The sequence below is a fragment of the Mobula hypostoma genome, chromosome X1 (genome assembly GCF_963921235.1).
Source record: "Mobula hypostoma chromosome X1, sMobHyp1.1, whole genome shotgun sequence".
Taxonomy (NCBI): Eukaryota; Metazoa; Chordata; class Chondrichthyes; order Myliobatiformes; family Myliobatidae; genus Mobula; species Mobula hypostoma.
Window position 1 is genome coordinate 55,832,429 of NC_086128.1, and position 19,895 is coordinate 55,852,323.

Below are 19,895 nucleotides of genomic sequence, written 5' to 3' on the forward strand. Positions count from 1 at the left end.
AAGTGCCCGGAGGGAGATCAATGGGGAGGGACGAATGGACAAGGGAGTCACGTAGGGAGCGATCCCTGTGGAAAGCAGAAAGTGAAGGAGAGGGAAAGCTGTGCTTGGTGATGGGATCCTGTTGGAGATGGCGGAAGTTCTGAAGAACTACGTGCTAGATGTGGAGGCTTATGAGGTGGTAGGTGAGGACAAGAAGAACCCTATCCCTGGAGGGGTGGTGGGTGGATGGGATGAAAGCAGATGTGTGTGAAATGGAGGAGTTGTGGGTAAGGGCAGTGTTGATGGTGGAGGAAAGGAAGCCCCTTTCTTTGAAGAAGGATGACATAGAAGAGAATAAGTGCAGCCAAGAGTGTCTCTCTGTGTGCCCCTCTCTCTGGGTGTACCCCCCTCCTGAATGTGTTCTCTCCCCCCCACCCCTTCTCTTTCCCCTCTGGGCTCCCTCCCTCCCCTCCCCGTGGGTCTCTGCTGCACGGAAGTGTAGGCAGACATAGAAAAAGAAATCTGCCATAGAGCCCATGCCCAACATCATTGAGCCATATAGCACAGAAACAGGCCTGTCAGCCCAAGTGGTCCACGCTGACCAAGATACTATCCAAGCTGGTCCCACTTGTCCACTTTTGGCCCATGACTTTCTAAACCTTTCCAATCCATGTACTTGTCCAACTGTCCTTTAAAAGTTCTTATTACACCTGCCTCAACCACTTTCCTTGGCAGCTTATTTAACATACATACTGCCTTGACATTTAAAAAAAAGTTGCCTCTCAAGATCCCATTAAGTCTTTATTCTTTCTTGATTTCCCCAGTGCTGAGAAAAAGACTGAATGCATTCACTCTATTTATGCCCCTTGAGATCTCATACATCTCAAGGAATCAAGTCCTAGCCTGGCCAACCACCCCTATAACTCAATGCCTCAGTTACTGACAACATCCTTGTAAACCGTTTCTGCCCTCTTTCCAGTTTAATAATATCTTTCCTACAAGGTGCCCAAAATGGTCACAATACTCCAAATGCAACCTCACAAGCTTCCTGTATAATGGTACCATAACTTCCCAATTTTAATGCTCACTGAGAAGGCCAGCAAGTAAAAAGTCTTCTTCACCACCCTGTATACTTGTGACACCACTCTCAGGGAACAATGACCCTGAACTCTAAGATCCCTCTTTGTTCTACAACAACATTAGTACAAATTAAAAACAAAAGAGATTCTGAAGATGCTGGAAATCCAGAGCAACACACACAAAATGCTGGAAGAACTCAGCAGGTCAGGCAACATCTATGGAGAGGAACAGACAGTCAATATTTCAGGGCTGAAACCCCTCATCAGGACTGGAAAGGAGGGGGGAAGGAGGCAAAATAAGAAGGTGGAGGGAGGGGAAGAAGTACAAGCTAGAAGGTGATAGATGAAGCCAGGTGAGTGGGGAAGGGAGATGAAGTAATAAACTGGAAGGTGATAGGTGGAAAGGGTAAAGGGCTGGAAAAGAAGGCATCTGATAGTGGGAGGTGGTAGGCAGGCAAGGAGAAGATGTAAGAGGGGACCCAGAGTAGAGAACTGAAGAAGTGGGGGGTCATTTCCTCTACAGGGCTCTTCCCCAATCTTAATCTCCCTTCCCATCTGACATCATCCAGCCAATATCTTGGTCACACACTACTGAACACTTCACAGCTTTAAAGCCACCTGTTATAATACATCTGCTGTGCGTGATACTTAATGGCTCACAGTCTTCCAAAGTGGAAGACCCATTTAGTTAGGATTGATATCAATTTGAACAGGGAGTGTTAGAAGTTCAGAGGAGAATGTGATGTTGATTTCAAATGAAAATGAAAGAGAAGTAAAGGTAGTGTGGAGGGAAAAAGCTGGAACTGGTGCACCCAAGCATCAATAAACACACTCAATGAGTGTGGCAGGAAAACCAATATTCCTCCATTATGGTGAGAATAATTTTTAATGCAGTGATTGGATTAATTATTTACCTGGATTTTCAAGAAAGCACTTGAACATTTACAAAATAAAGGTATACAAAACTATAAGGGGTACAGATAGGGTAAGTGCAAGGAGGCTTTTTCCACTGAAGTTGGGTGAGACCAGAACTAGAGGTGATGGGTTAAGGGGGAAAGGTGAAATGTTTAAGGGGAACTTCTTCACTCACAGGGTGGTGAGAGTGTGGAACAAGCTGCTAGCAGAAGTTGTGGATGTGGGATTAATTTCAAATTTTAAGTTTGGACAAGTAAATGGATGGGAGGGGTATGAAGGGCTATGGTCCAGGTGTTAGTCAATGGGACTAAGCAAAATAACAGTTCAGCTCAAACTAAATGGGCCAAAGTGCCTGTTTCTGTGCTGTAGTCATCTATGACCTCACATTTTTCCACATGGTATTTCATCGGCTATGTCCTTGCCCATTCACCTACATATGTCTCACAGAAACTTCTCTGCATCCTTGCCACAGCCCACATTCCCACCTGACCACGACGTCAAATAAGGTCCTGTCTGACCTTTGCGTGCTTCACTGGTGACCTGGCCAACATTAATCCCACAACTAATCACTGGACAACAAAGATTTTGCTTCCTGAATACCTTTGGGTGTATCTTGTGGATTTTGGGCTGCTGATCATGAAAGACACCTTGAAATTTCCCTATCATGTGTCATTTTTTTAAAAATTGCCATATTTGTTGTCTCAATTCATAATTCAAGTCAATTAAAACGTTGCCCAGAATGCAAACTGAAATGTTTTCTATCTTGTTCAGGCCTACCTGGGCATGGTTAGGCAGGGTGGATGCTGCATGGCAGGGCAGGTTTTAGGAAGGCTGTAAAAGCATCACGCACTCACTGTTCTATGCATTGCGTTTGCATGTATATCAGTTTGCGATCACTTTGATGCGCATGCTCTATGCACATAGCAGCTTGTGTGTACTCATTATAATACAGTAATTGTATTTTCAAGAGTATTTGTGACAGCAAAATGTCTTGCCAATGTTGCAACAGCAGCAGCACTTTCTGTTATATTTGTGGCGAGTATACACTCAAGTCTCAAAGATGGAGCATGACTTCTCTTATTATGAAAGCCCATGACCTCTACTTAGGATGTAAAATTAGCGACCAAGACAAAGCCTGGGCTCCTCACTTCTGTTGCGCAACATGCACTGTTGATCTTAGAGCTTGGTTCACAGGATCTCGGAAGTCAATGCCGTTCACTGTACCGATGATATAACGAGAGCAGAAGGATCAAGTGACAGACCGCTACTTCAGCCTTGAGACCTGTGCTGCATGATGATAGTCTTCCAGTACTGAAGCCACCAGAGACATGGAGTCTAGAAGAGGCAGACGAAGATGCCATGATGCACAAGCCAGGAATGGAGAACGACACCGATGCTGATACAGACTTTGAGCCCTTTGTGTCAGGTAAGCATCAACTGATAACTCAGTCTGAGTTAAATGACCTGGTTCAAAGACTTGTGTTCATCAAAGGCAAGAGCAGAATTACTGGATTCAAAACTACAAGGATGGAATCTGCTGTCACCAGGCACAAAAATTCCATGAAGGATTTCAATATTTGACATGGATGTTTCCCAGATTATCTGATGCCAAGATTAAGGAAGGCATTTTTGTTGGTCCACAACTCACACAGGTCATCAATGACAGGCGATTCTGGTGGGACTAGAGAAAATCGCATGCAAGGCATCTCGAATGTTGTTGAAAATTTTTTTTTGCAACTACAGATTACCAAACTGTGTGCAGCTGGTTGATATGGTTCAAGCATACAAAAGCATGAAGTGCAACATGTAATTTTCTGCATTCCCATTTAGACTTCTTTCATGCGAATCTTGGCGCTGTCAGTGACGAGCATGGTGAAAAGTTTCACCAGGACATTGCGGTCATTGAGAAACAGTAACAGGGCAGATGGAATCCATCAATGCTGACTGATTATTGTTGGACACTTAAGCAAGAAGCCTCAGACACCAAGTACAAATGAAAATCATTAACAAAGTATATAGCTTAGTTGAACTATTGCAAAGCGTCAGCACCGTTATGCAATGAAATGTATTATATTCAATAAAAGTTAAATTTCTTGTTTCTCTAAATTTCTACGTGATATACAGTCTGAAATTATACTTGTGTTCAGCTTCGTGGTCTATCATAACCACACAAAAAAAATTCTGAGGAAGCAACACTTTTGAAAAAATTTGCTGTCCAGTGAATGAAACAGTCACTCAACTGCATCATTGCAGCATGGAGATTTGGCATTCCTGAAGCAATGCAAGGAGTGGGAGAAATGTGCAATCTTTCCTTCAGTGGCTTTATACTGCAGCTCTGGGGAAGCACTGAAGAGACAAAACTTGTTACACACTTACCCCAGTTGAAGGAGGAGGGGCATATGGTGCGGCAGCAGGCGGATTATAGACCTGGGTCGGGGGCTCCTGGTGTGAAGGTGCTTGTGGCTGGTAGCCTACAGAAAGAGAAAGAGTATTAAAGGCAAGTCAGGAACAATCTTGTCAATTTAACAAATTTTTGCATCAAAATAGCTATAATGTGCATTGGCTCTGAAAAGCGCCAAGGAGATTTACACGTTGCTAACTGTAGAGACTGCATTATGGAGAGAGGATAAAACAGTTGGGACTTCTCTCATTGTAGTGATGAAGACTGAGGGGTGATTATACGGAAGTGTACAAGATCACGATGGACATAGATACTGTAGGGTCAATGCACAAAGTCTTTTCCCCAGCGTTGGGGAATGAAGAACTAGAGGGCCTACAATAGGTTTAGGGTGAGATTTAATACGATGCTGAGAGGCAATTTTTTCACCAAGAGGATGGGTCAGTATTTGGAATAAGTTGCCTGCACAAACGGTTGAGGCAGGTACATTAATGACATCGAAAAGGTATTTGGACAGGTACATGGATAGAAAAGGTTGAGAGGAATATGGGCCAAGCAGTCTATATATATTTGCTAATCTTAAGTACAGTATATAAGTCCACACGTAACAGTTACTTGTACATTATATTTTATGGAATTGATTTATATTTGTGTTTTTATGCTTACTGTGTTTTTTTAATGCTGCATTGGATCCGGAGAAACAATCATTTTGTTCTCCATTGCACTCCTGTACTGAAGAATGAAAATAAACAATCTTGAATCTCCAAACAGAGGCAAATGGGACCAACTTAGATGGAAATCTTGGTTGGCATAGACCAGTTGGGCCGAAGGGCCTGCTTCCATTCAGTATAACTCTCTCTATGAAACCTTCTTTATGTCCTTTTGTGACATAAAACTTCCAGATGAAAACATCATCAGCATTTATTGCCCATCTCGTGCCCGACAGTGAGAGTAGGAATGCGATGAGGTGGAGGATAAATGCGTGGCTGAGGGATTGGAGCAGGGGGCAGGGATTCAAGTTTTTGGATCATTGGGACCTCTTTTGGCGCAGGTGTGACCTGTACAAAAAGGACGGGTTACACTTAAATCCTCGGGGGACCAATATCCTGGCAGGGAGATTAGCGGGGGCTACTGAGGTGACTTTAAACTAGAATGGTTGGGGGGTGGGAATCAAATTAAAGCGGCTAGGTGTGAGGAGGTTAGTTCACAACAGAGGGATGGGAACCAGTGCAGAGAGACAGAGGGGTGTAAAGTGAGCGTAGAAGCAAAAAGTACAAAGGGGAAAAGTAAAAGTGGCAGGCCGACAAATCCAGGGCAAGCATTAAAAAGGGCTAAGAGAGTTGTAAAAGAGTGCCTGAAGGCTTTATGTGTCAATGCAAGGAGCATTCGTAATAAGGTGGATGAATTGAAAGTGCAGATTGTTATTAATGATTATGATATAGTTGGGATCACAGAGACATGGCTCCAGGGTGACCAGGGATGGGAGCTCAACGTTCAGGGATATTCAATATTCAGGAGGGATAGACACGAAGGAAGGGGAGGTGGGGTGGCGTTGCTGGTTAAAAAAGAGATTAACGCAATAGAAAGGAAGGACATAAGCCGGGAAGATGTGGAATCGATATGGGTAGAGCTGCGTAACACTAAGGGGCAGAAGACGCTGGTGGGAGTTGTGTACAGGCCACCTAACAGTAGTAGTGAGGTCGGAGATGGTATTAAACAGGAAATTAGAAATGTGTGCAATAAAGGAACAGCAGTTATAATGGGTGACTTCAATCTACATGTAGACTGGGTGAACCAAATTGGTAAAGGTGCTGAGGAAGAGGATTTCTTGGAATGTATGCGGGATGGTTTTTTGAACCAACATGTCGAGGAACCGACTAGAGAGCAGGCTATTCTGGACTGGGTTTTGAGCAATGAGGAAGGGTTAATTAGCGATCTTGTCGTGAGAGGCCCCTTGGGTAAGAGTGACCATAATATGGTGGAATTCTTCATTAACATGGAGAGTGACGTAGTTAATTCAGAAACAAAGGTTCTGAACTTAAAGAGGGGTAACTTTGAAGGTATGAGACATGAATTAGCTAAGATAGACTGGCAAATGACACTTCAAGGATTGACGGTGGATATGCAATGGCAGGCATTTAAAGGTTGCATGGATGAACTACAACAATTGTTCATCCCAGTTTGGCAAAAGAATAAATCAAGGAAGGTAGTGCACCCGTGGCTGACAAGAGAAATTAGGGATAGTATCAATTCCAAAGAAGTAGCATACAAATTAGCCAGAGAAAGTGGCTCACCTGAGGACTGGGAGAAATTCAGAGTTCAGCAGAGGAGGACAAAGGGCTTAATTAGGAAGGGGAAAAAAGATTATGAGAGAAAACTGGCAGAGAACATAAAAACGGACTGTAAAAGCTTTTATAGATATGTAAAAAGGAAAAGACTGATAAAGACAAATGTAGGTCCCCTGCAAACAGAAACAGGTGAATTGATTATGGGGAGCAAGGACATGGCAGACCAATTGAATAATTACTTTGGTTCTGTCTTCACTAAGGAGGACATAAATAATCTTCCAGAAATAGTAAGGGACAGAGGGTCCAGTGAGATAGAGGAACTGAGCGAAATACATGTTAGTAGGGAAGTGGTGTTAGGTAAATTGAAGGGATTGAAGGCAGATAAATCCCCAGGGCCAGATGGTCTGCATCCCAGAGTGCTTAAGGAAGTGGCCCAAGAAATAGTGGATGCATTAGTGATAATTTTTCAAAACTCGTTAGATTCTGGACTAGTTCCTGAGGATTGGAGGGTGGCTAATGTAACCCCACTTTTTAAAAAAGGAGGGAGAGAGAAACCGGGGAATTATAGGCCGGTTAGCCTAACGTCGGTGGTGGGGAAACTGCTGGAGTCAGTTATCAAGGATGTGATAACAGCACATTTGGAAAGCGGTGAAATGATCGGACAAAGTCAGCATGGATTTGTGAAAGGAAAATCATGTCTGACGAATCTCAGAATTTTTTGAGGATGTAACTAGTAGAGTGGATAGGGGAGAACCAGTGGATGTGGTATATTTGGATTTTCAAAAGGCTTTTGACAAGGTCCCACATAGGAGATTAGTGTGCAAACTTAAAGCACACGGTATTGGGGGTAAGGTATTGGTGTGGGTGGAGAATTGGTTAGCAGACAGGAAGCAAAGAGTGGGAATAAACGGGACCTTTTCAGAATGGCAGGCGGTGACTAGTGGGGTACCGCAAGGCTCAGTGCTGGGACCCCAGTTGTTTACAATATATATTAATGACTTGGATGAGGGAATTAAATGCAGCATCTCCAAGTTTGCGGATGACACAAAGCTGGGTGGCAGTGTTAGCAGTGAGGAGGATGCTAAGAGGATGCAGGGTGACTTGGATAGGTTGGGTGAGTGGGCAAACTCATGGCAGATGCAATTTAATGTGGATAAATGTGAAGTTATCCACTTTGGTGGCAAAAATAGGAAAACAGATTATTATCTGAATGGTGGCCGATTAGGAAAAGGGGAGGTGCAACGAGACCTGGGTGTCATTATACACCAGTCATTGAAAGTGGGCATGCAGGTACAGCAGGCGGTGAAAAAGGCGAACGGTATGCTGGCATTTATAGTGAGAGGATTCGAGTACAGGAGCAGGGAGGTACTACTGCAGTTGTACAAGGCCTTGGTGAGACCACACCTGGAGTATTGTGTGCAGTTTTGGTCCCCTAATCTGAGGAAAGACATCTTTGCCATAGAGGGAGTACAAAGAAGGTTCACCAGATTGATTCCTGGGATGGCAGGTCTTTCATATGAAGAAAGACTGGATGAACTGGGCTTGTACTCGTTGGAATTTAGAAGATTGAGGGGGGATATGATTGAAACGTATAAGATCCTAAAGGGATTGGACAGGCTAGATGCAGGAAGATTGTTCCCGATGTTGGGGAGGTCTAGAACGAGGGGTCACAGTTTGAGGATAGAGGGGAAGCCTTTTAGGACCGAGGTTAGGAAAAACTTCTTCACACAGAGAGTGGTGAATCTGTGGAATTCTCTGCCACAGCAAACTGTTGAGGCCAGTTCATTAGCTATGTTTAAAAGGAAGTTAGATATGGCCCTTGTGGCTACAGGGGTCAGGGGGTATGGAGGGAAGGCTGGGTTCTGAGTTGGATGATCAGCCATGATCATAATAAATGGCGGTGCAGGCTCGAAGGGCCGAATGGCCTACTCCTGCACCTATTTTCTATGTTTCTATGTTTCTATCTCCAATCACCCTCGAGAAAATGGTGGTGAGTCCTCTTGGGCCGTTGTGGGCTGTGTGTGAAGGTGCAGTGCAGCTGGGGAGGGAGTTCCAGGATTCATACACAGAGACAATGAAGAACCAGCAATATACAACTCAGTGGCCACTTTATTAGGTACACCTGCTCGTTAATGCAAATATCTAATCAGCCAATCATGTGGCAGCAACTCAATGCATAAAAGCATACAGACCTGGTCAAGGGGTTCAGTTGTTGTTCGGACCAAACATCAGAATGGCAAAGAAATGTGATCTAAGTGACTCTGATCATGGAATGATCATTGGTGGCAGATGGGGTGGTTTGAGTATGTCAGAAACTACTGATCCCCTGGGATTTTCATGCACAACAGTCTCTAGAGTTTACAGAGAGTGGTGTGAAAAACAAAAAAAAATCCAGTGAGTGGCAATTCTGTGGGTCAAAATGACTTGATGATAAGAGAGGTGGGAGGAGAATGGCCAGACTGGTTCAAGCTGACAGGAAGGTGACAGTAACTCAAATAACCACATGGTACAACAGTGGTGTGCAGAAGAACATCTCTGAACACATTGAACCTTGAAGTGGATGGGCTACAGCAGCAGAAGATCATGAACATACAATCAGTGGCCAGGAGGTACCTAATGAAGTGGCCACTGAGCAACTTTCCTAGTCAGGATGGTATGAGATTCGAAGGGAATTTTGTACGAGTCCCCTTGAATCTGCTATCCTGTCCTTCATTGTGGTGTGCTGTGGGAGGTACTATCTTAGTAACCTCATCCAGTGCTCACTTGGTGGGAGATGATGAATATTCCTTCGTATGAAAATGTTTCACAAACTGTGCTTCCTGCATCACACCACAATGAGTAGATAAAATTTAGATCACCGAATTTCATGTTCTCAAGTGAACACAAAGGAGTGATCATTTGGCCCAGTGATTCTGTCCTTCCCTCTGGGCATTATAGGCATGGCATCGATGTATCATAAACACTACCTCACTTTTTGCACTACTTACTTATTTTTCTCTGTATTTCTTATTGTAACATTGTAAATTTTTATGCATTGCATTCTACTACTGCCGCAAAACAACAAATTTCATGACTTCAGTAAATTGTGTTAAATTATTGCCTCAAACAGTGAAGGGGCAAGCAATGGCGAGGTGAGTTCTAGGAATGAGCTGGGATGCTGTGATGCAGAATCGTTGCAGATGGAGTTCCGATGTCCATACAACTGGCCCAGGTGTGAGGTTGGATCGTCCTGGGCACCGAGCTGATTTGAAGAGCTTGAGAGCGTCTTCAGGCTAGGCAACAAAATCTGGGCCCAGAGCGAGTTGCTGGGCAGCATGTTCTAGGCCCGGATTCTTTTGCTGCAGCCAGGTCCTAGTGCAAGGTATGATTCACCGTTTAGACAATTTAAATGCTGGCCCAGATCGGAACCGAAAGTGATTTCACTTGCTCTCCATGATCTTCACTCCTCTCTCCAGGGTGTCAGAGCCTTTTACTGTTCCATTGTTAGGTCAATTTAAATGCCAGTCCAGATAGCTTGAACATACAGGGTGCCGGATCAGGACAAGAGCCAATTTCGCTCATTCTCTGCAATGCTCATCTCCATAGTGCTGAGGCTGTGAAGAATGCCCCAGCTGCTTTGCTCTGTATCCACTAATATGATGAACGGATAAGCAAGGCTTTGGGCCTACTCCAGGCTACCCCGGGGTTCAGATCTGAGGTCTCAATTTTGATTCCAAATGTTGTCATTCGCTTCAATTGTTTGCATGATTTGTATATTTTTCTTTCTTTTGCGCATACAGTGTTGGTCTTTTATTTTTATTCTTTTTTTCTTTAATTGGGTTTCTTGCTTTGCAGCTACCTGTGAGCTAGCAAATCTCAAGGTTATATAATTAATGCATGCTTTGATAATAAATGTACTTGAATCTTACAAACATAATTCTACTTCTGATTCGGATTCTCTAACAGTATTATACTTTATTGTTGCCAAACAATTGATACTAGAACGTACAATCATCACAGCGATATTTGATTCTGCACTTCCCGCTCCCTGGACTACACATATTAAATATTTAAAATATTAAAAATAGTAAAAATTAGTAAATATTAAAAATTTAAATTATAAATTATAAATAGAAAAATGGAAAGTAAGGTAGTCCAAAAAAACTGAGAGACAGGTCCGGATATTTGGAAGGTATGGCCCAGATCCGGGTCAGGATCCGTTCAGCAGTCTTATCACAGTTGGAAAGAAGCTGTTCCCAAATCTGGCCGTACAAGTCTTCAAGCTCCTGAGCCTTCTCCCGGAGGGAAGAGGGACGAAAAGTGTGTTGGCTGGGTGAGTCATGTCCTTGGTTATCCTGGCAGCACTGCTCTGACAGTGTGCGGTGTAAAGTGATTCCAAGGATGGAAGATTGGTTTGTGTGATGTGCTGTGCCGTGTTCACGATCTTCTGCAGCTTCTTTCGGTCTTGGACAGGACAACTTCCATACCAGGTTGTGATGCACCCTAGAAGAATGCTTTCTACGGTGCATCTATAAAAATTAGTGAGGGTTTTAGGGGACAGGCCAAATTTCTTTAGTTTTCTCAGGAAGTAAAGGCGCTGGTGGGCCTTCTTGGCAGTGGACTCTGCTTGGTTGGACCAAGTCAGGTCATTTGTGATATTGACCCCGAGGAACTTAAAGCTTTTGACCTGTTCCAATTGCGCACAACCGATGTAAATGGGGTCATGCGGTCCGCTACTCCTTCTGAGGTCAACAATCAATTCCAGCTCAAGCGCCCGATTTCAATTCTGTCACTGTCTGTAAGGAATTTTCACATTCTCCCCGTGACCACATGAATTTCCTCTGGGTGCCCCAGTTTCTTCCCACATTCCAAACATACAGGTTAGTGGGTTAATTGGACAGCACAGTCATTGGGCTGGAAAGGCTTGTTACCGTGCTGTATCTAAATAGAACCATAGAACATTACAGCACAGAAACAGGCCTTTTGGCCCTTCTTGGCTGTGCCAAACCATTTTTTTGCCTAGTCCCACTGTCCTGCACCTGAACCATATCCCTCCATATACCTCTCATCCATGTACCTGTCCAAGTTTTTCTTAAATGTTGAAAGTGAGCCCGCATTTACCAGTTCATCTGGCAGCTCACTCCACACTCCCACCACTCTCTGTGTGAAGAAGCCCCCCATAATGTTCCCTTTAAACTTTTCCCCCTTCACCCTTAACCCATGTCCTCTGGTTTTTTTCTCCCCTTGCCTCAGTGGAAAAAGCCTGCTTGCATTCGCTCTATCTATACCCATCATAATTTTATATACCTCTATCAAATCTCCCCCCATTCTTCTACGCTCCAGGGAATAAAGTCCTAACCTATTCAACCTTTCTCTGTAACTCAGTTTCTCAAGTTCCAGCAACATCCTTGTAAACCTTCTCTGCACTCTTTCAACCTTATTTATATCCTTCCTGTAACTTGGTGACCAAAACTGAACACAATACTCCAGATTCCTCCTGTGTACCCTGCAAACTTGCACAGTAACCAAACCAGCAAATTGGTGTCCATTGACCTTATTCATGCACAGGGCAGCAAAAAATTATGACAGAATAAACAGTTTGGAAAGAGGGAAAAACATTACAGATAAAGGTTAGCTTAATTTATCACACATACATTGAAATATCCAGTTTCAATCTACATGCTGCTGCCTGAATCAAAGGAGGCATACAGTCTAATAGCGAGTGACTGTCTTGGTCACTTTTCTTGTGATCGCAAGACCCTTTTGGACATTGATATTGTGTCAAAATGGTTGTTGTGATGCACCTAGTGTGGTAATGTAGTGGGTAGTGGTTGTCACTCTCACTTTCAGCTTCCAATGCTGACAAGCAGTCTTGCAAAAAGGAGAGCTGAATGTGTAAGTCTCTCCCTACCAGTAGACAGCCTCTCCAACAGCAAGCCTCGTAGTACCTTCTTGCTGGCGACACACAGAAACTGAACTCCTGAACTACAGAGGACGGCCCAGCACATGTAGCACACAAGCCCACCGATGTGCAGAAATGCCCTGGTGCTCATGAACCAGATCCCTAGCTGTGGGTAAACAGCCCCACTGCCTTGTGGGCAGCCTCAGGAGAGATGAAGACATCATTGGACATCATTGAACATCTTTCCAGCAGCTCCTTGAGCAATACATTGCTGCCAGACATATTGCTTCACAGCTTTCCTTTGGACTACGCTGGTGAGGCAGAGAGGGGGATCTTGACGACTGGACATCTCAGGATCTCCATACCTTCCCCCCAGGCTTGCGATGATGATTGTCGTCACCCATTGTCCTTTAAGACACTCGGATGCCAACCACCAATGTGGAATGCCGCAAGTTCAATTCACTGATTTATTGAAAGGGAGTAGGGCTGGACGGTGGAGGAGATTCATGGCCTCAATTGTAGCGAGGACTAGTCCCCAAGATGTGGTGTCACCTGTTTATAGCTGCAGGGGTGATGAGGAGCAGCATCCAGGCTGGGGACAGTGCTGCCCTCCCCCCCCACCCCGCCCACCCCCAGCAGAAGACAAGCTGTACTGTGGTCAACTGCAGATTTCTGCGGCATTCATGGCTCCAGTCTGGACTTTTTTTGCGTGCCTGTATCTTACTGATATCTTAGATGTGCTTGCTGTTGTATATGTGCTATGTGTGCTTTGTGCTGTGTTGCTACTGTGTTTTGTGCCTTGGCCCCAGAGTAACGCTATTTTGTTTGATGGTACTCATGTATGGTTGAATAACGATTAAACTTGAATTGAACATACAGTGGTGAAATGCGTTGTTTTGCATCAACAATCTACACAGTCCATGACATACTGGGGGAAGCCTGCATATGTCTCCATGTTTCCAGCACCAACATAACATGCCCACAACTTACTAACTCTAACCCATACAAAGGAAACGAGAGCACCTGCAGTCATAGGGAGAACATACAAACTCCTTATAGACAGCAGCAGGAATTAAACCCCAATTACTGGCACTGTAATAAGACCATAAGACATAGGAGGAAAATTAGGCCATTTGGCCCATTGAGTCTGTTCTGCCATTCCATCATGGCTGTCTTATTATCCCTCTCAACCCCATTCTCCTACCATCTCCCTGTAACCTTTGTGGCCCTGACTAATCAAGAAGCTATTAACATCCGATTTAAATATACTCAATGATTTAGCCTCCACAGCCATCCGTAGCAAAGAATTCCACAGATAGTGTTACACCAGGGGTTCCCAGCCTGGGGTCCATTAATGATTAATGATGGGGGTCCATGACATAATAAAGGTTGGGAACCCCTGCGTTACAGTAACCCTCATGCTCTCATGCAGTCCCACTTTAATGTAATTGTTCGTGGGACATAGACATCGCTGACTGACCTTAAATTGAGGAAGTAGTGAAAAGCCAATCACATTTGTAGGTTAGCAGTTCCTTATCAGGTCAGTGATTTACCATTCCTAAAGATCATTTGTAAACCAACTAGGTGTTGATAACAAACCACTAGTTTCATTGTCTACGAGTATTTCAGATTGACTTAATTACATTTAAATTTCCTGGCTGCCCGTAGTTGGATTAGAACTTTCACCATCATTTTCATATTCATCTGGATTTTCACTGGGTAATTTAACTTCTGTGGCACTGCACCCCAGTGGGAAAATGCAGAAGAAAAAGCTACAAAAGGGATAACGTTAACATTATCAGTATTTCATGTAATTCAGTACTAAGGGCAGAAGAAAGACAGAGTTACAAATCCTACGAGCCTTCCAGAGATCAGGATACACAAGGAGGAGGAAACCCATCTTCGAAACTGTGCAGCTGGATAAAGTAGTTCCTACGCTATGTTCCTAGGCTACATTGACGACTGCTTTGGTGCTGCTTCCTGCCACCATGCTGAGCTCGTCGACTTCCTCAACTTTGCCTCAAACTTCCACCCTGCCCTCAAATTTACCTGGTCCATTTCCGACACCTCCCTTCCCTTTCTCAATCTTTGTCTCTTTCTGGAGACACTTTATCTGCTGATATATTTTATAAACCCACTGATTCTCACAGCTACCTAGACTATACCTCTTCCCACCCTGTCACTTATAAAAATGACACCCCCTTCTCTCAATTCCTCCATTTCTGCCAAATCTGCTCTCAGGATGAGGCTTTTCATTCCAGAACAAAGGAGATCTCCTCCTCCTTCAAAGAAAGGGGCTTCCCTTCCTCCACCATCAACACTTCAGGTGACACTTCACCTGTGAGTCCGTTGGGGTCATCTACTGCATCTGGTGCTCCCTGTGTGGCCTCCTGTCTATCAGTGAGACCCTACGTAGATTGGGAGACCAGAAAAGGTGGGACTTCCTGGTGGCCACCCACTTCAGTTCTACTTCCCATTCCCATTCCAACATGTCAGCCACGGCCTCCTCTACTGTCGCGATAAGGCCACACTCAGGTTGGAGGAACAACGCCTTATATTCGTCTGGATAGCCTCCAACCTGATGGCATGAAGATCAATTTCTCAAACTTCTGGTAATTGTGCACCCCCCCCCTTCACCATTCCCCATTCTCTCTCTCATCTTATCTCCTTACCCGCCTATCATGTTCCTCTGGTGCTCCTCCCCTTTCCCTTTCTTCTGTCTTCTCCGATCAGATTTCCCCTTCTCTAGCCCTTTATCTCTTTCACCTATCAACTTTCCATCCCTTTACTTCACACCCTCCCCCTCTCCATTTCACCTATCACCTACCACCTTGTACTTCTTCCTCTCCTCCCCCTACCTTCTTACTCTGACTTCTCATCTTTTTTTCCCCCAGTCCTGATGAAGAGGCTCAGCCTGAAAATGTTGACAGTGTATTCTTTTCCATAGATGTTGCCTGGCCCGCCAAGTTCCTCCAGCTTGGATTTCCTGTATCTACAGATTTTCTCGTGTTTGTGATACAGTGAAATGTGTCATTTAAATCAAATTGAGAAGGATTCTGCTGGGCAAGTGTCGCCTCACTTCCACGCCAGCATAGCACATACGGAACTCACTAACCCTAATTTTATGTCTTTGGAATGTGGGATTAAACCAGAGCACCCAGAGGAATCCCACTCAGTCACAAGGAGAGCGTACAAAACTCCTTACAGACAGCAGTGCAAATTGAATCCCAATTGATAATTGCTGGCACTGTAAAGAATTATGTCTAACCACTACACTATTACATTGTCCAACATACACAGAGTTCTGTTCCTGTGGGTCATCTGTAATACAAACAGATCACAAGTCAGATATACAACCACAAACAAGACAGAGCAGTGTGGCAGCCCAGTGATTAGCGCAGTGCTTTACAGCAGCCTGCTGTAAACTTCAAAAAGGAAACACGGGAAGTGTGCTAGGCTGAAAGTAAGATTGAAACACAGGGCCCTGAGGCCCCCACTTACCCACCACTTTGCTCTCATTTTGCACTACTAACTCAAATTAAACTTTTTAATACATTTCTTATTGTATTGCACTGTACTGCTACCGCAAAACAACAAATTTCACAACATATCAGTGATAGGAAACCTGATTCTGATTATTTATTTCAAGGATTATGGGAAGAAGGCAAAGCCTTTCCCAGCTAAGATTTGGCACCAGAGACAAGTTACTTGACGAAACTGGAGAAGATGAGGTTGGTGTTGCGGAGATGGTTAGGGGAGAACTGATAGAATTGTTGAAAATTATCAAGGGTTCTAATGAGGTTCAAGGAGTCAAATGGATTTCACAGTCAAGTGGGCATGAACTTGAGCAGCAACACACACAAAATGCTAGAGGAACTCAGGTCAGGCAGCATCTATGGAGGGGAATAAGCAGTCGCCCTTTTGGCCAAGACCTTTCATCAGGACTGGAAGGAAGGAAGTAGAAGCCAGAATAAGTAGGTGGGGAGGAGAGGAAAGAGTACAAGCAAGCAGGTGATAGGTGAAGGGGAAGTGAGTGGATGGGGAGGGAGATGAAGTAAGAAGCTGGAAGGTGATAGGTAGAAGAGGTCAGGGGTTGAAGGAGGAGGAATCTGATAGGAAAGAACAGGAAGGAGGAGGTTTTACAAAGGGAGGTGACAGCCAGGTGATGAGAAGGGGGGAGAGGGTAACCAGAATGGGGAATGGAAAAAGAAAAAGAAGGGGGGGGGGGTAGTGAGGAGTACCCATTGGAAGTTAGAGAAATCAATGTTCATGCATTAGTCTGGAGGCCACTCAGCTGGAATCTAAGTGTTGCTCCTCCAGACCTGAGCTTGGCCTCATCGCGGTAGTCATGTCCTGACTAGCCACTGGGAGAAGTCTTCAAGCAAAGAACAGCCATTTCAAAAATGTCGATGAAAGTAGTGTGAGCTAAAAAAAATTGAAGCAAAGTCAGCAATCTTATTGGCTGGAAGGCATGAGATGGGCGACATCCGTCAGACACCTATAAATGGTATGGTACAGCAGTATCCTCACCTAGATTTGTCTCTGGCTGTGGCCTGTACTCCTGGGTGTCATGGGAGCTCCTCCGCTCAGCACTTACTGCAGAAATGCCTTTGCTCTTCTCAAACTCTTCATGATATTTCACCTGATGAGAGATCACAGGAACAACAATTATACAAAGCTCTTCTATTCAACAATCATGTTGACCAGTCTTGCATCACATCACTGCTCTCAAACCTCATGGTTGGTAGTGCTGTGGATAGTGTAGAAGGTTGCCAATGGTCTTAGGATGCAGAGATAAACTGAGAAGTGGCAGATGGAGTTTAATCCAGAAAAGTGTGAAGTGATTGACTTTGGAAGATTGAACTCGAATGCAGAATACAGAATTAATGGCAGGAGTGTGGAGGAACAGAGAGACGTTGTGGTCCACATCAATAGATCCCTAAGCAAGTGATAGAGTGGTTAAGAAGGAGTATGGTGTGTTGGCCTTCATGAGTTCAAGAGTCACAAGATAACGTTGCAGCTCTATAAAACCATGGTTAGACCACAGTTGGAATATTGTGTTTAGCTATGGACACCTCATTATAGGAAGGATGTGGAAGTTTTAGACCAGGGGTTCCTAACCTGGGGTCCATGGACCCCTTACTTAATGGTACTAGTCCGTGGCATAAGAAATGTTAGGAAGCCCTGTTTTAGAGGAGACTTACCAGGATGCCACCTGGATTGAAGAGCTGATGAGGAAAGGCTGACCAAGCCGACCGAGCTAGAACTTTTCCTTTAGGAGTGAAGTTGAATGACAGGTGACTTGATAGAAAGGTACAAGATGATAAAAGGCATAGATTGAATGTTACAGCCAGAGACCTTTTCCCAGGACAAAAACAGCCAATACAAGGGCACATGTTAAGGTGACTGTAGGGAAGTATATAGGGCATGTTAGAGGTAATTTTGTATTTTTTACACAGTGAGTGGTGCAATCCACTGTCAGGGGCAGTAGTAGAGGGAGATACATTAGGGACATTTAAGAGACCCTTAGATAAGCACATGAACAAAAGCAAAATGGAGGGCTATATGGCAGGGAAGGGTTAGATTGATCTCAGAGTAAGTTAAAGGATGGCTCAACATCATGGGCCGAAAGGCCTGTACTGTGCTGTACTGTTCTATGTTCTCAACAAAAGTCATGTACACGGATGTCTTATGAAGGACAAGCTGGGACGGAGCAGACAGGTTTAGGGGTGACCCAACAGAGGGGTTTAACAGATGTTAAATAGGAGGCTCACTTACTTGTAAAAAGATCCTAAATAACTAAAAGATGCAACAAGCTTGAGGGAGAAAGAGGAACATTGGTGACCTAAAGGAGTGACTGGTGGGAGGAGGCGCTTGTGGAGACACCAGCGTTAAGGGCAAATGTCCAGTGCCTGTGTAATTCTACATTCTGGTTTCCATCAGCTGTTTATAGACATCAGACTCAGGAAGGGTGATGACGGAAGCTGGATTACTTTCTCCCTTTTCCACAAGGTGGTGCTGTTGCAAGGAATACACCGTCACTTCTGTGTAAGGGCCGCACCCCAGATTCAAAAAGTTGCCAAGGAAACGCATAAAAGCTACGTGCATACCCTGTCAATTAACTATATATGCAGATGTTAACATACAGGCTCAGTACACACCACATGCATGTTGATTTTACAATTTCTCAACAGTGTTCACTCTTGCTGAATGACATTTCCACACAAGTTGACTGAAACAGCTTTCCCATTCACACTGCATCAACAGGTTTTTCAAATTTTAGAAATTGTATTTGTTTCCGTTATACAAACAGAAAAATAAAAATTGACAAAGTCTGCCTTTCATAAATGAGGGTGACACGGTAGCATAGCAGTTAGCCCAATGCTTTGCAGCACCAGTGACCCAGATTCAATTAACTGTCTGTATTTTCTCCCCGTGCTCCAATTTCCTCCCACTTTCCAAAGACGTAAAGGTTAGAAGCCAATTGGTCACATGGGTATAATTGGGTGGCACGGACTTGTTGAGCTGGAAGGGCCTGTAACAATGCTGTATCTCTAGGTAAAATAATAATAATAAGTAATACTCTTAAGCAACCTGCATAAAATACTGGAGGAACTCTCAAGTCATGCACCATCTGTGGAGGGGAATAAACAGCTGACATTTTGGGCTGAGACCCTTTATCAGGTCTGGAAAGGAAGAAGGTAGTAGGCAGAACGAGAAGGTGGGAGGAGTACAAGCTGGCACAATGGCACAGTACAACTGCTTTAGAGCTCCAGCGCTCACCAGTGTTTGATTCCCACCATTGTCTGGAGGGAGTTTGTATGTTCTCTCCATGGCCATGCAGGTTTCTTCCAGGTGCTCCAGTTTCCTCCCACATTCAAAAACGTACAGTTAAGAGTCAGTGAGCTATGGACATGCTCTGTTGGCGCCGGAAGTGTGGCAACACTTGTGGGCTGTTCCCAGCACAATCCCTGGACTGTGTTAGTCATTGATGCAAAATGACGCACTTCACTATATGTGATGTACAGGTGACAAATACAGCTAATCTTAAATTCTTATCTTGCTGATGGATTAGGCCAGGTGAAGGGGAAGGTGGGTTGGTGTGGGGGAATGAAGTGAGAAGCTAGAAGGTGATGTGAAAAAAGTAAAGGGCTGAAGAAAACAAAATCTAATAGGAAAGACAGTGCACCATAGAAGAGAAGGAGCAGGGGAAAAAGAGTGCTGGTTACCAAGTCTGTCTTTGTTGTACGTCAGCAATATTCCCTTAAAATGGGGCTATTTTCAGAGGGTATTTAAAATTTAGCATATTAGTAAAGCAGATATAGGGCAGCTGGAGTAAGTACAGTAGATCACCA

At 44.2% G+C, this 19,895-nt stretch overlaps 1 protein-coding gene across 2 annotated transcripts in view; it reads right to left on the reverse strand.

Annotated features, from left to right (window-relative positions):
- lasp1 (LIM and SH3 protein 1) overlaps nucleotides 1-19,895 on the reverse strand; it is a 196,336-nt gene that overhangs the window by 13,617 nt on the left and 162,824 nt on the right. For both annotated transcript variants that reach the window (XR_010016496.1, XM_063037182.1), the window contains exons 5-6: nucleotides 17,071-17,182; nucleotides 4,350-4,444 (exon numbers count right to left, since the gene is read on the reverse strand). Coding sequence is in view for 1 of the 2 variants with exons in the window: in XM_063037182.1 (XP_062893252.1) it covers nucleotides 4,350-4,444; nucleotides 17,071-17,182 (207 nt within the window). In the remaining variant the exon portion in view is untranslated. The remainder of the gene's footprint in view (nucleotides 1-4,349; nucleotides 4,445-17,070; nucleotides 17,183-19,895) is intronic.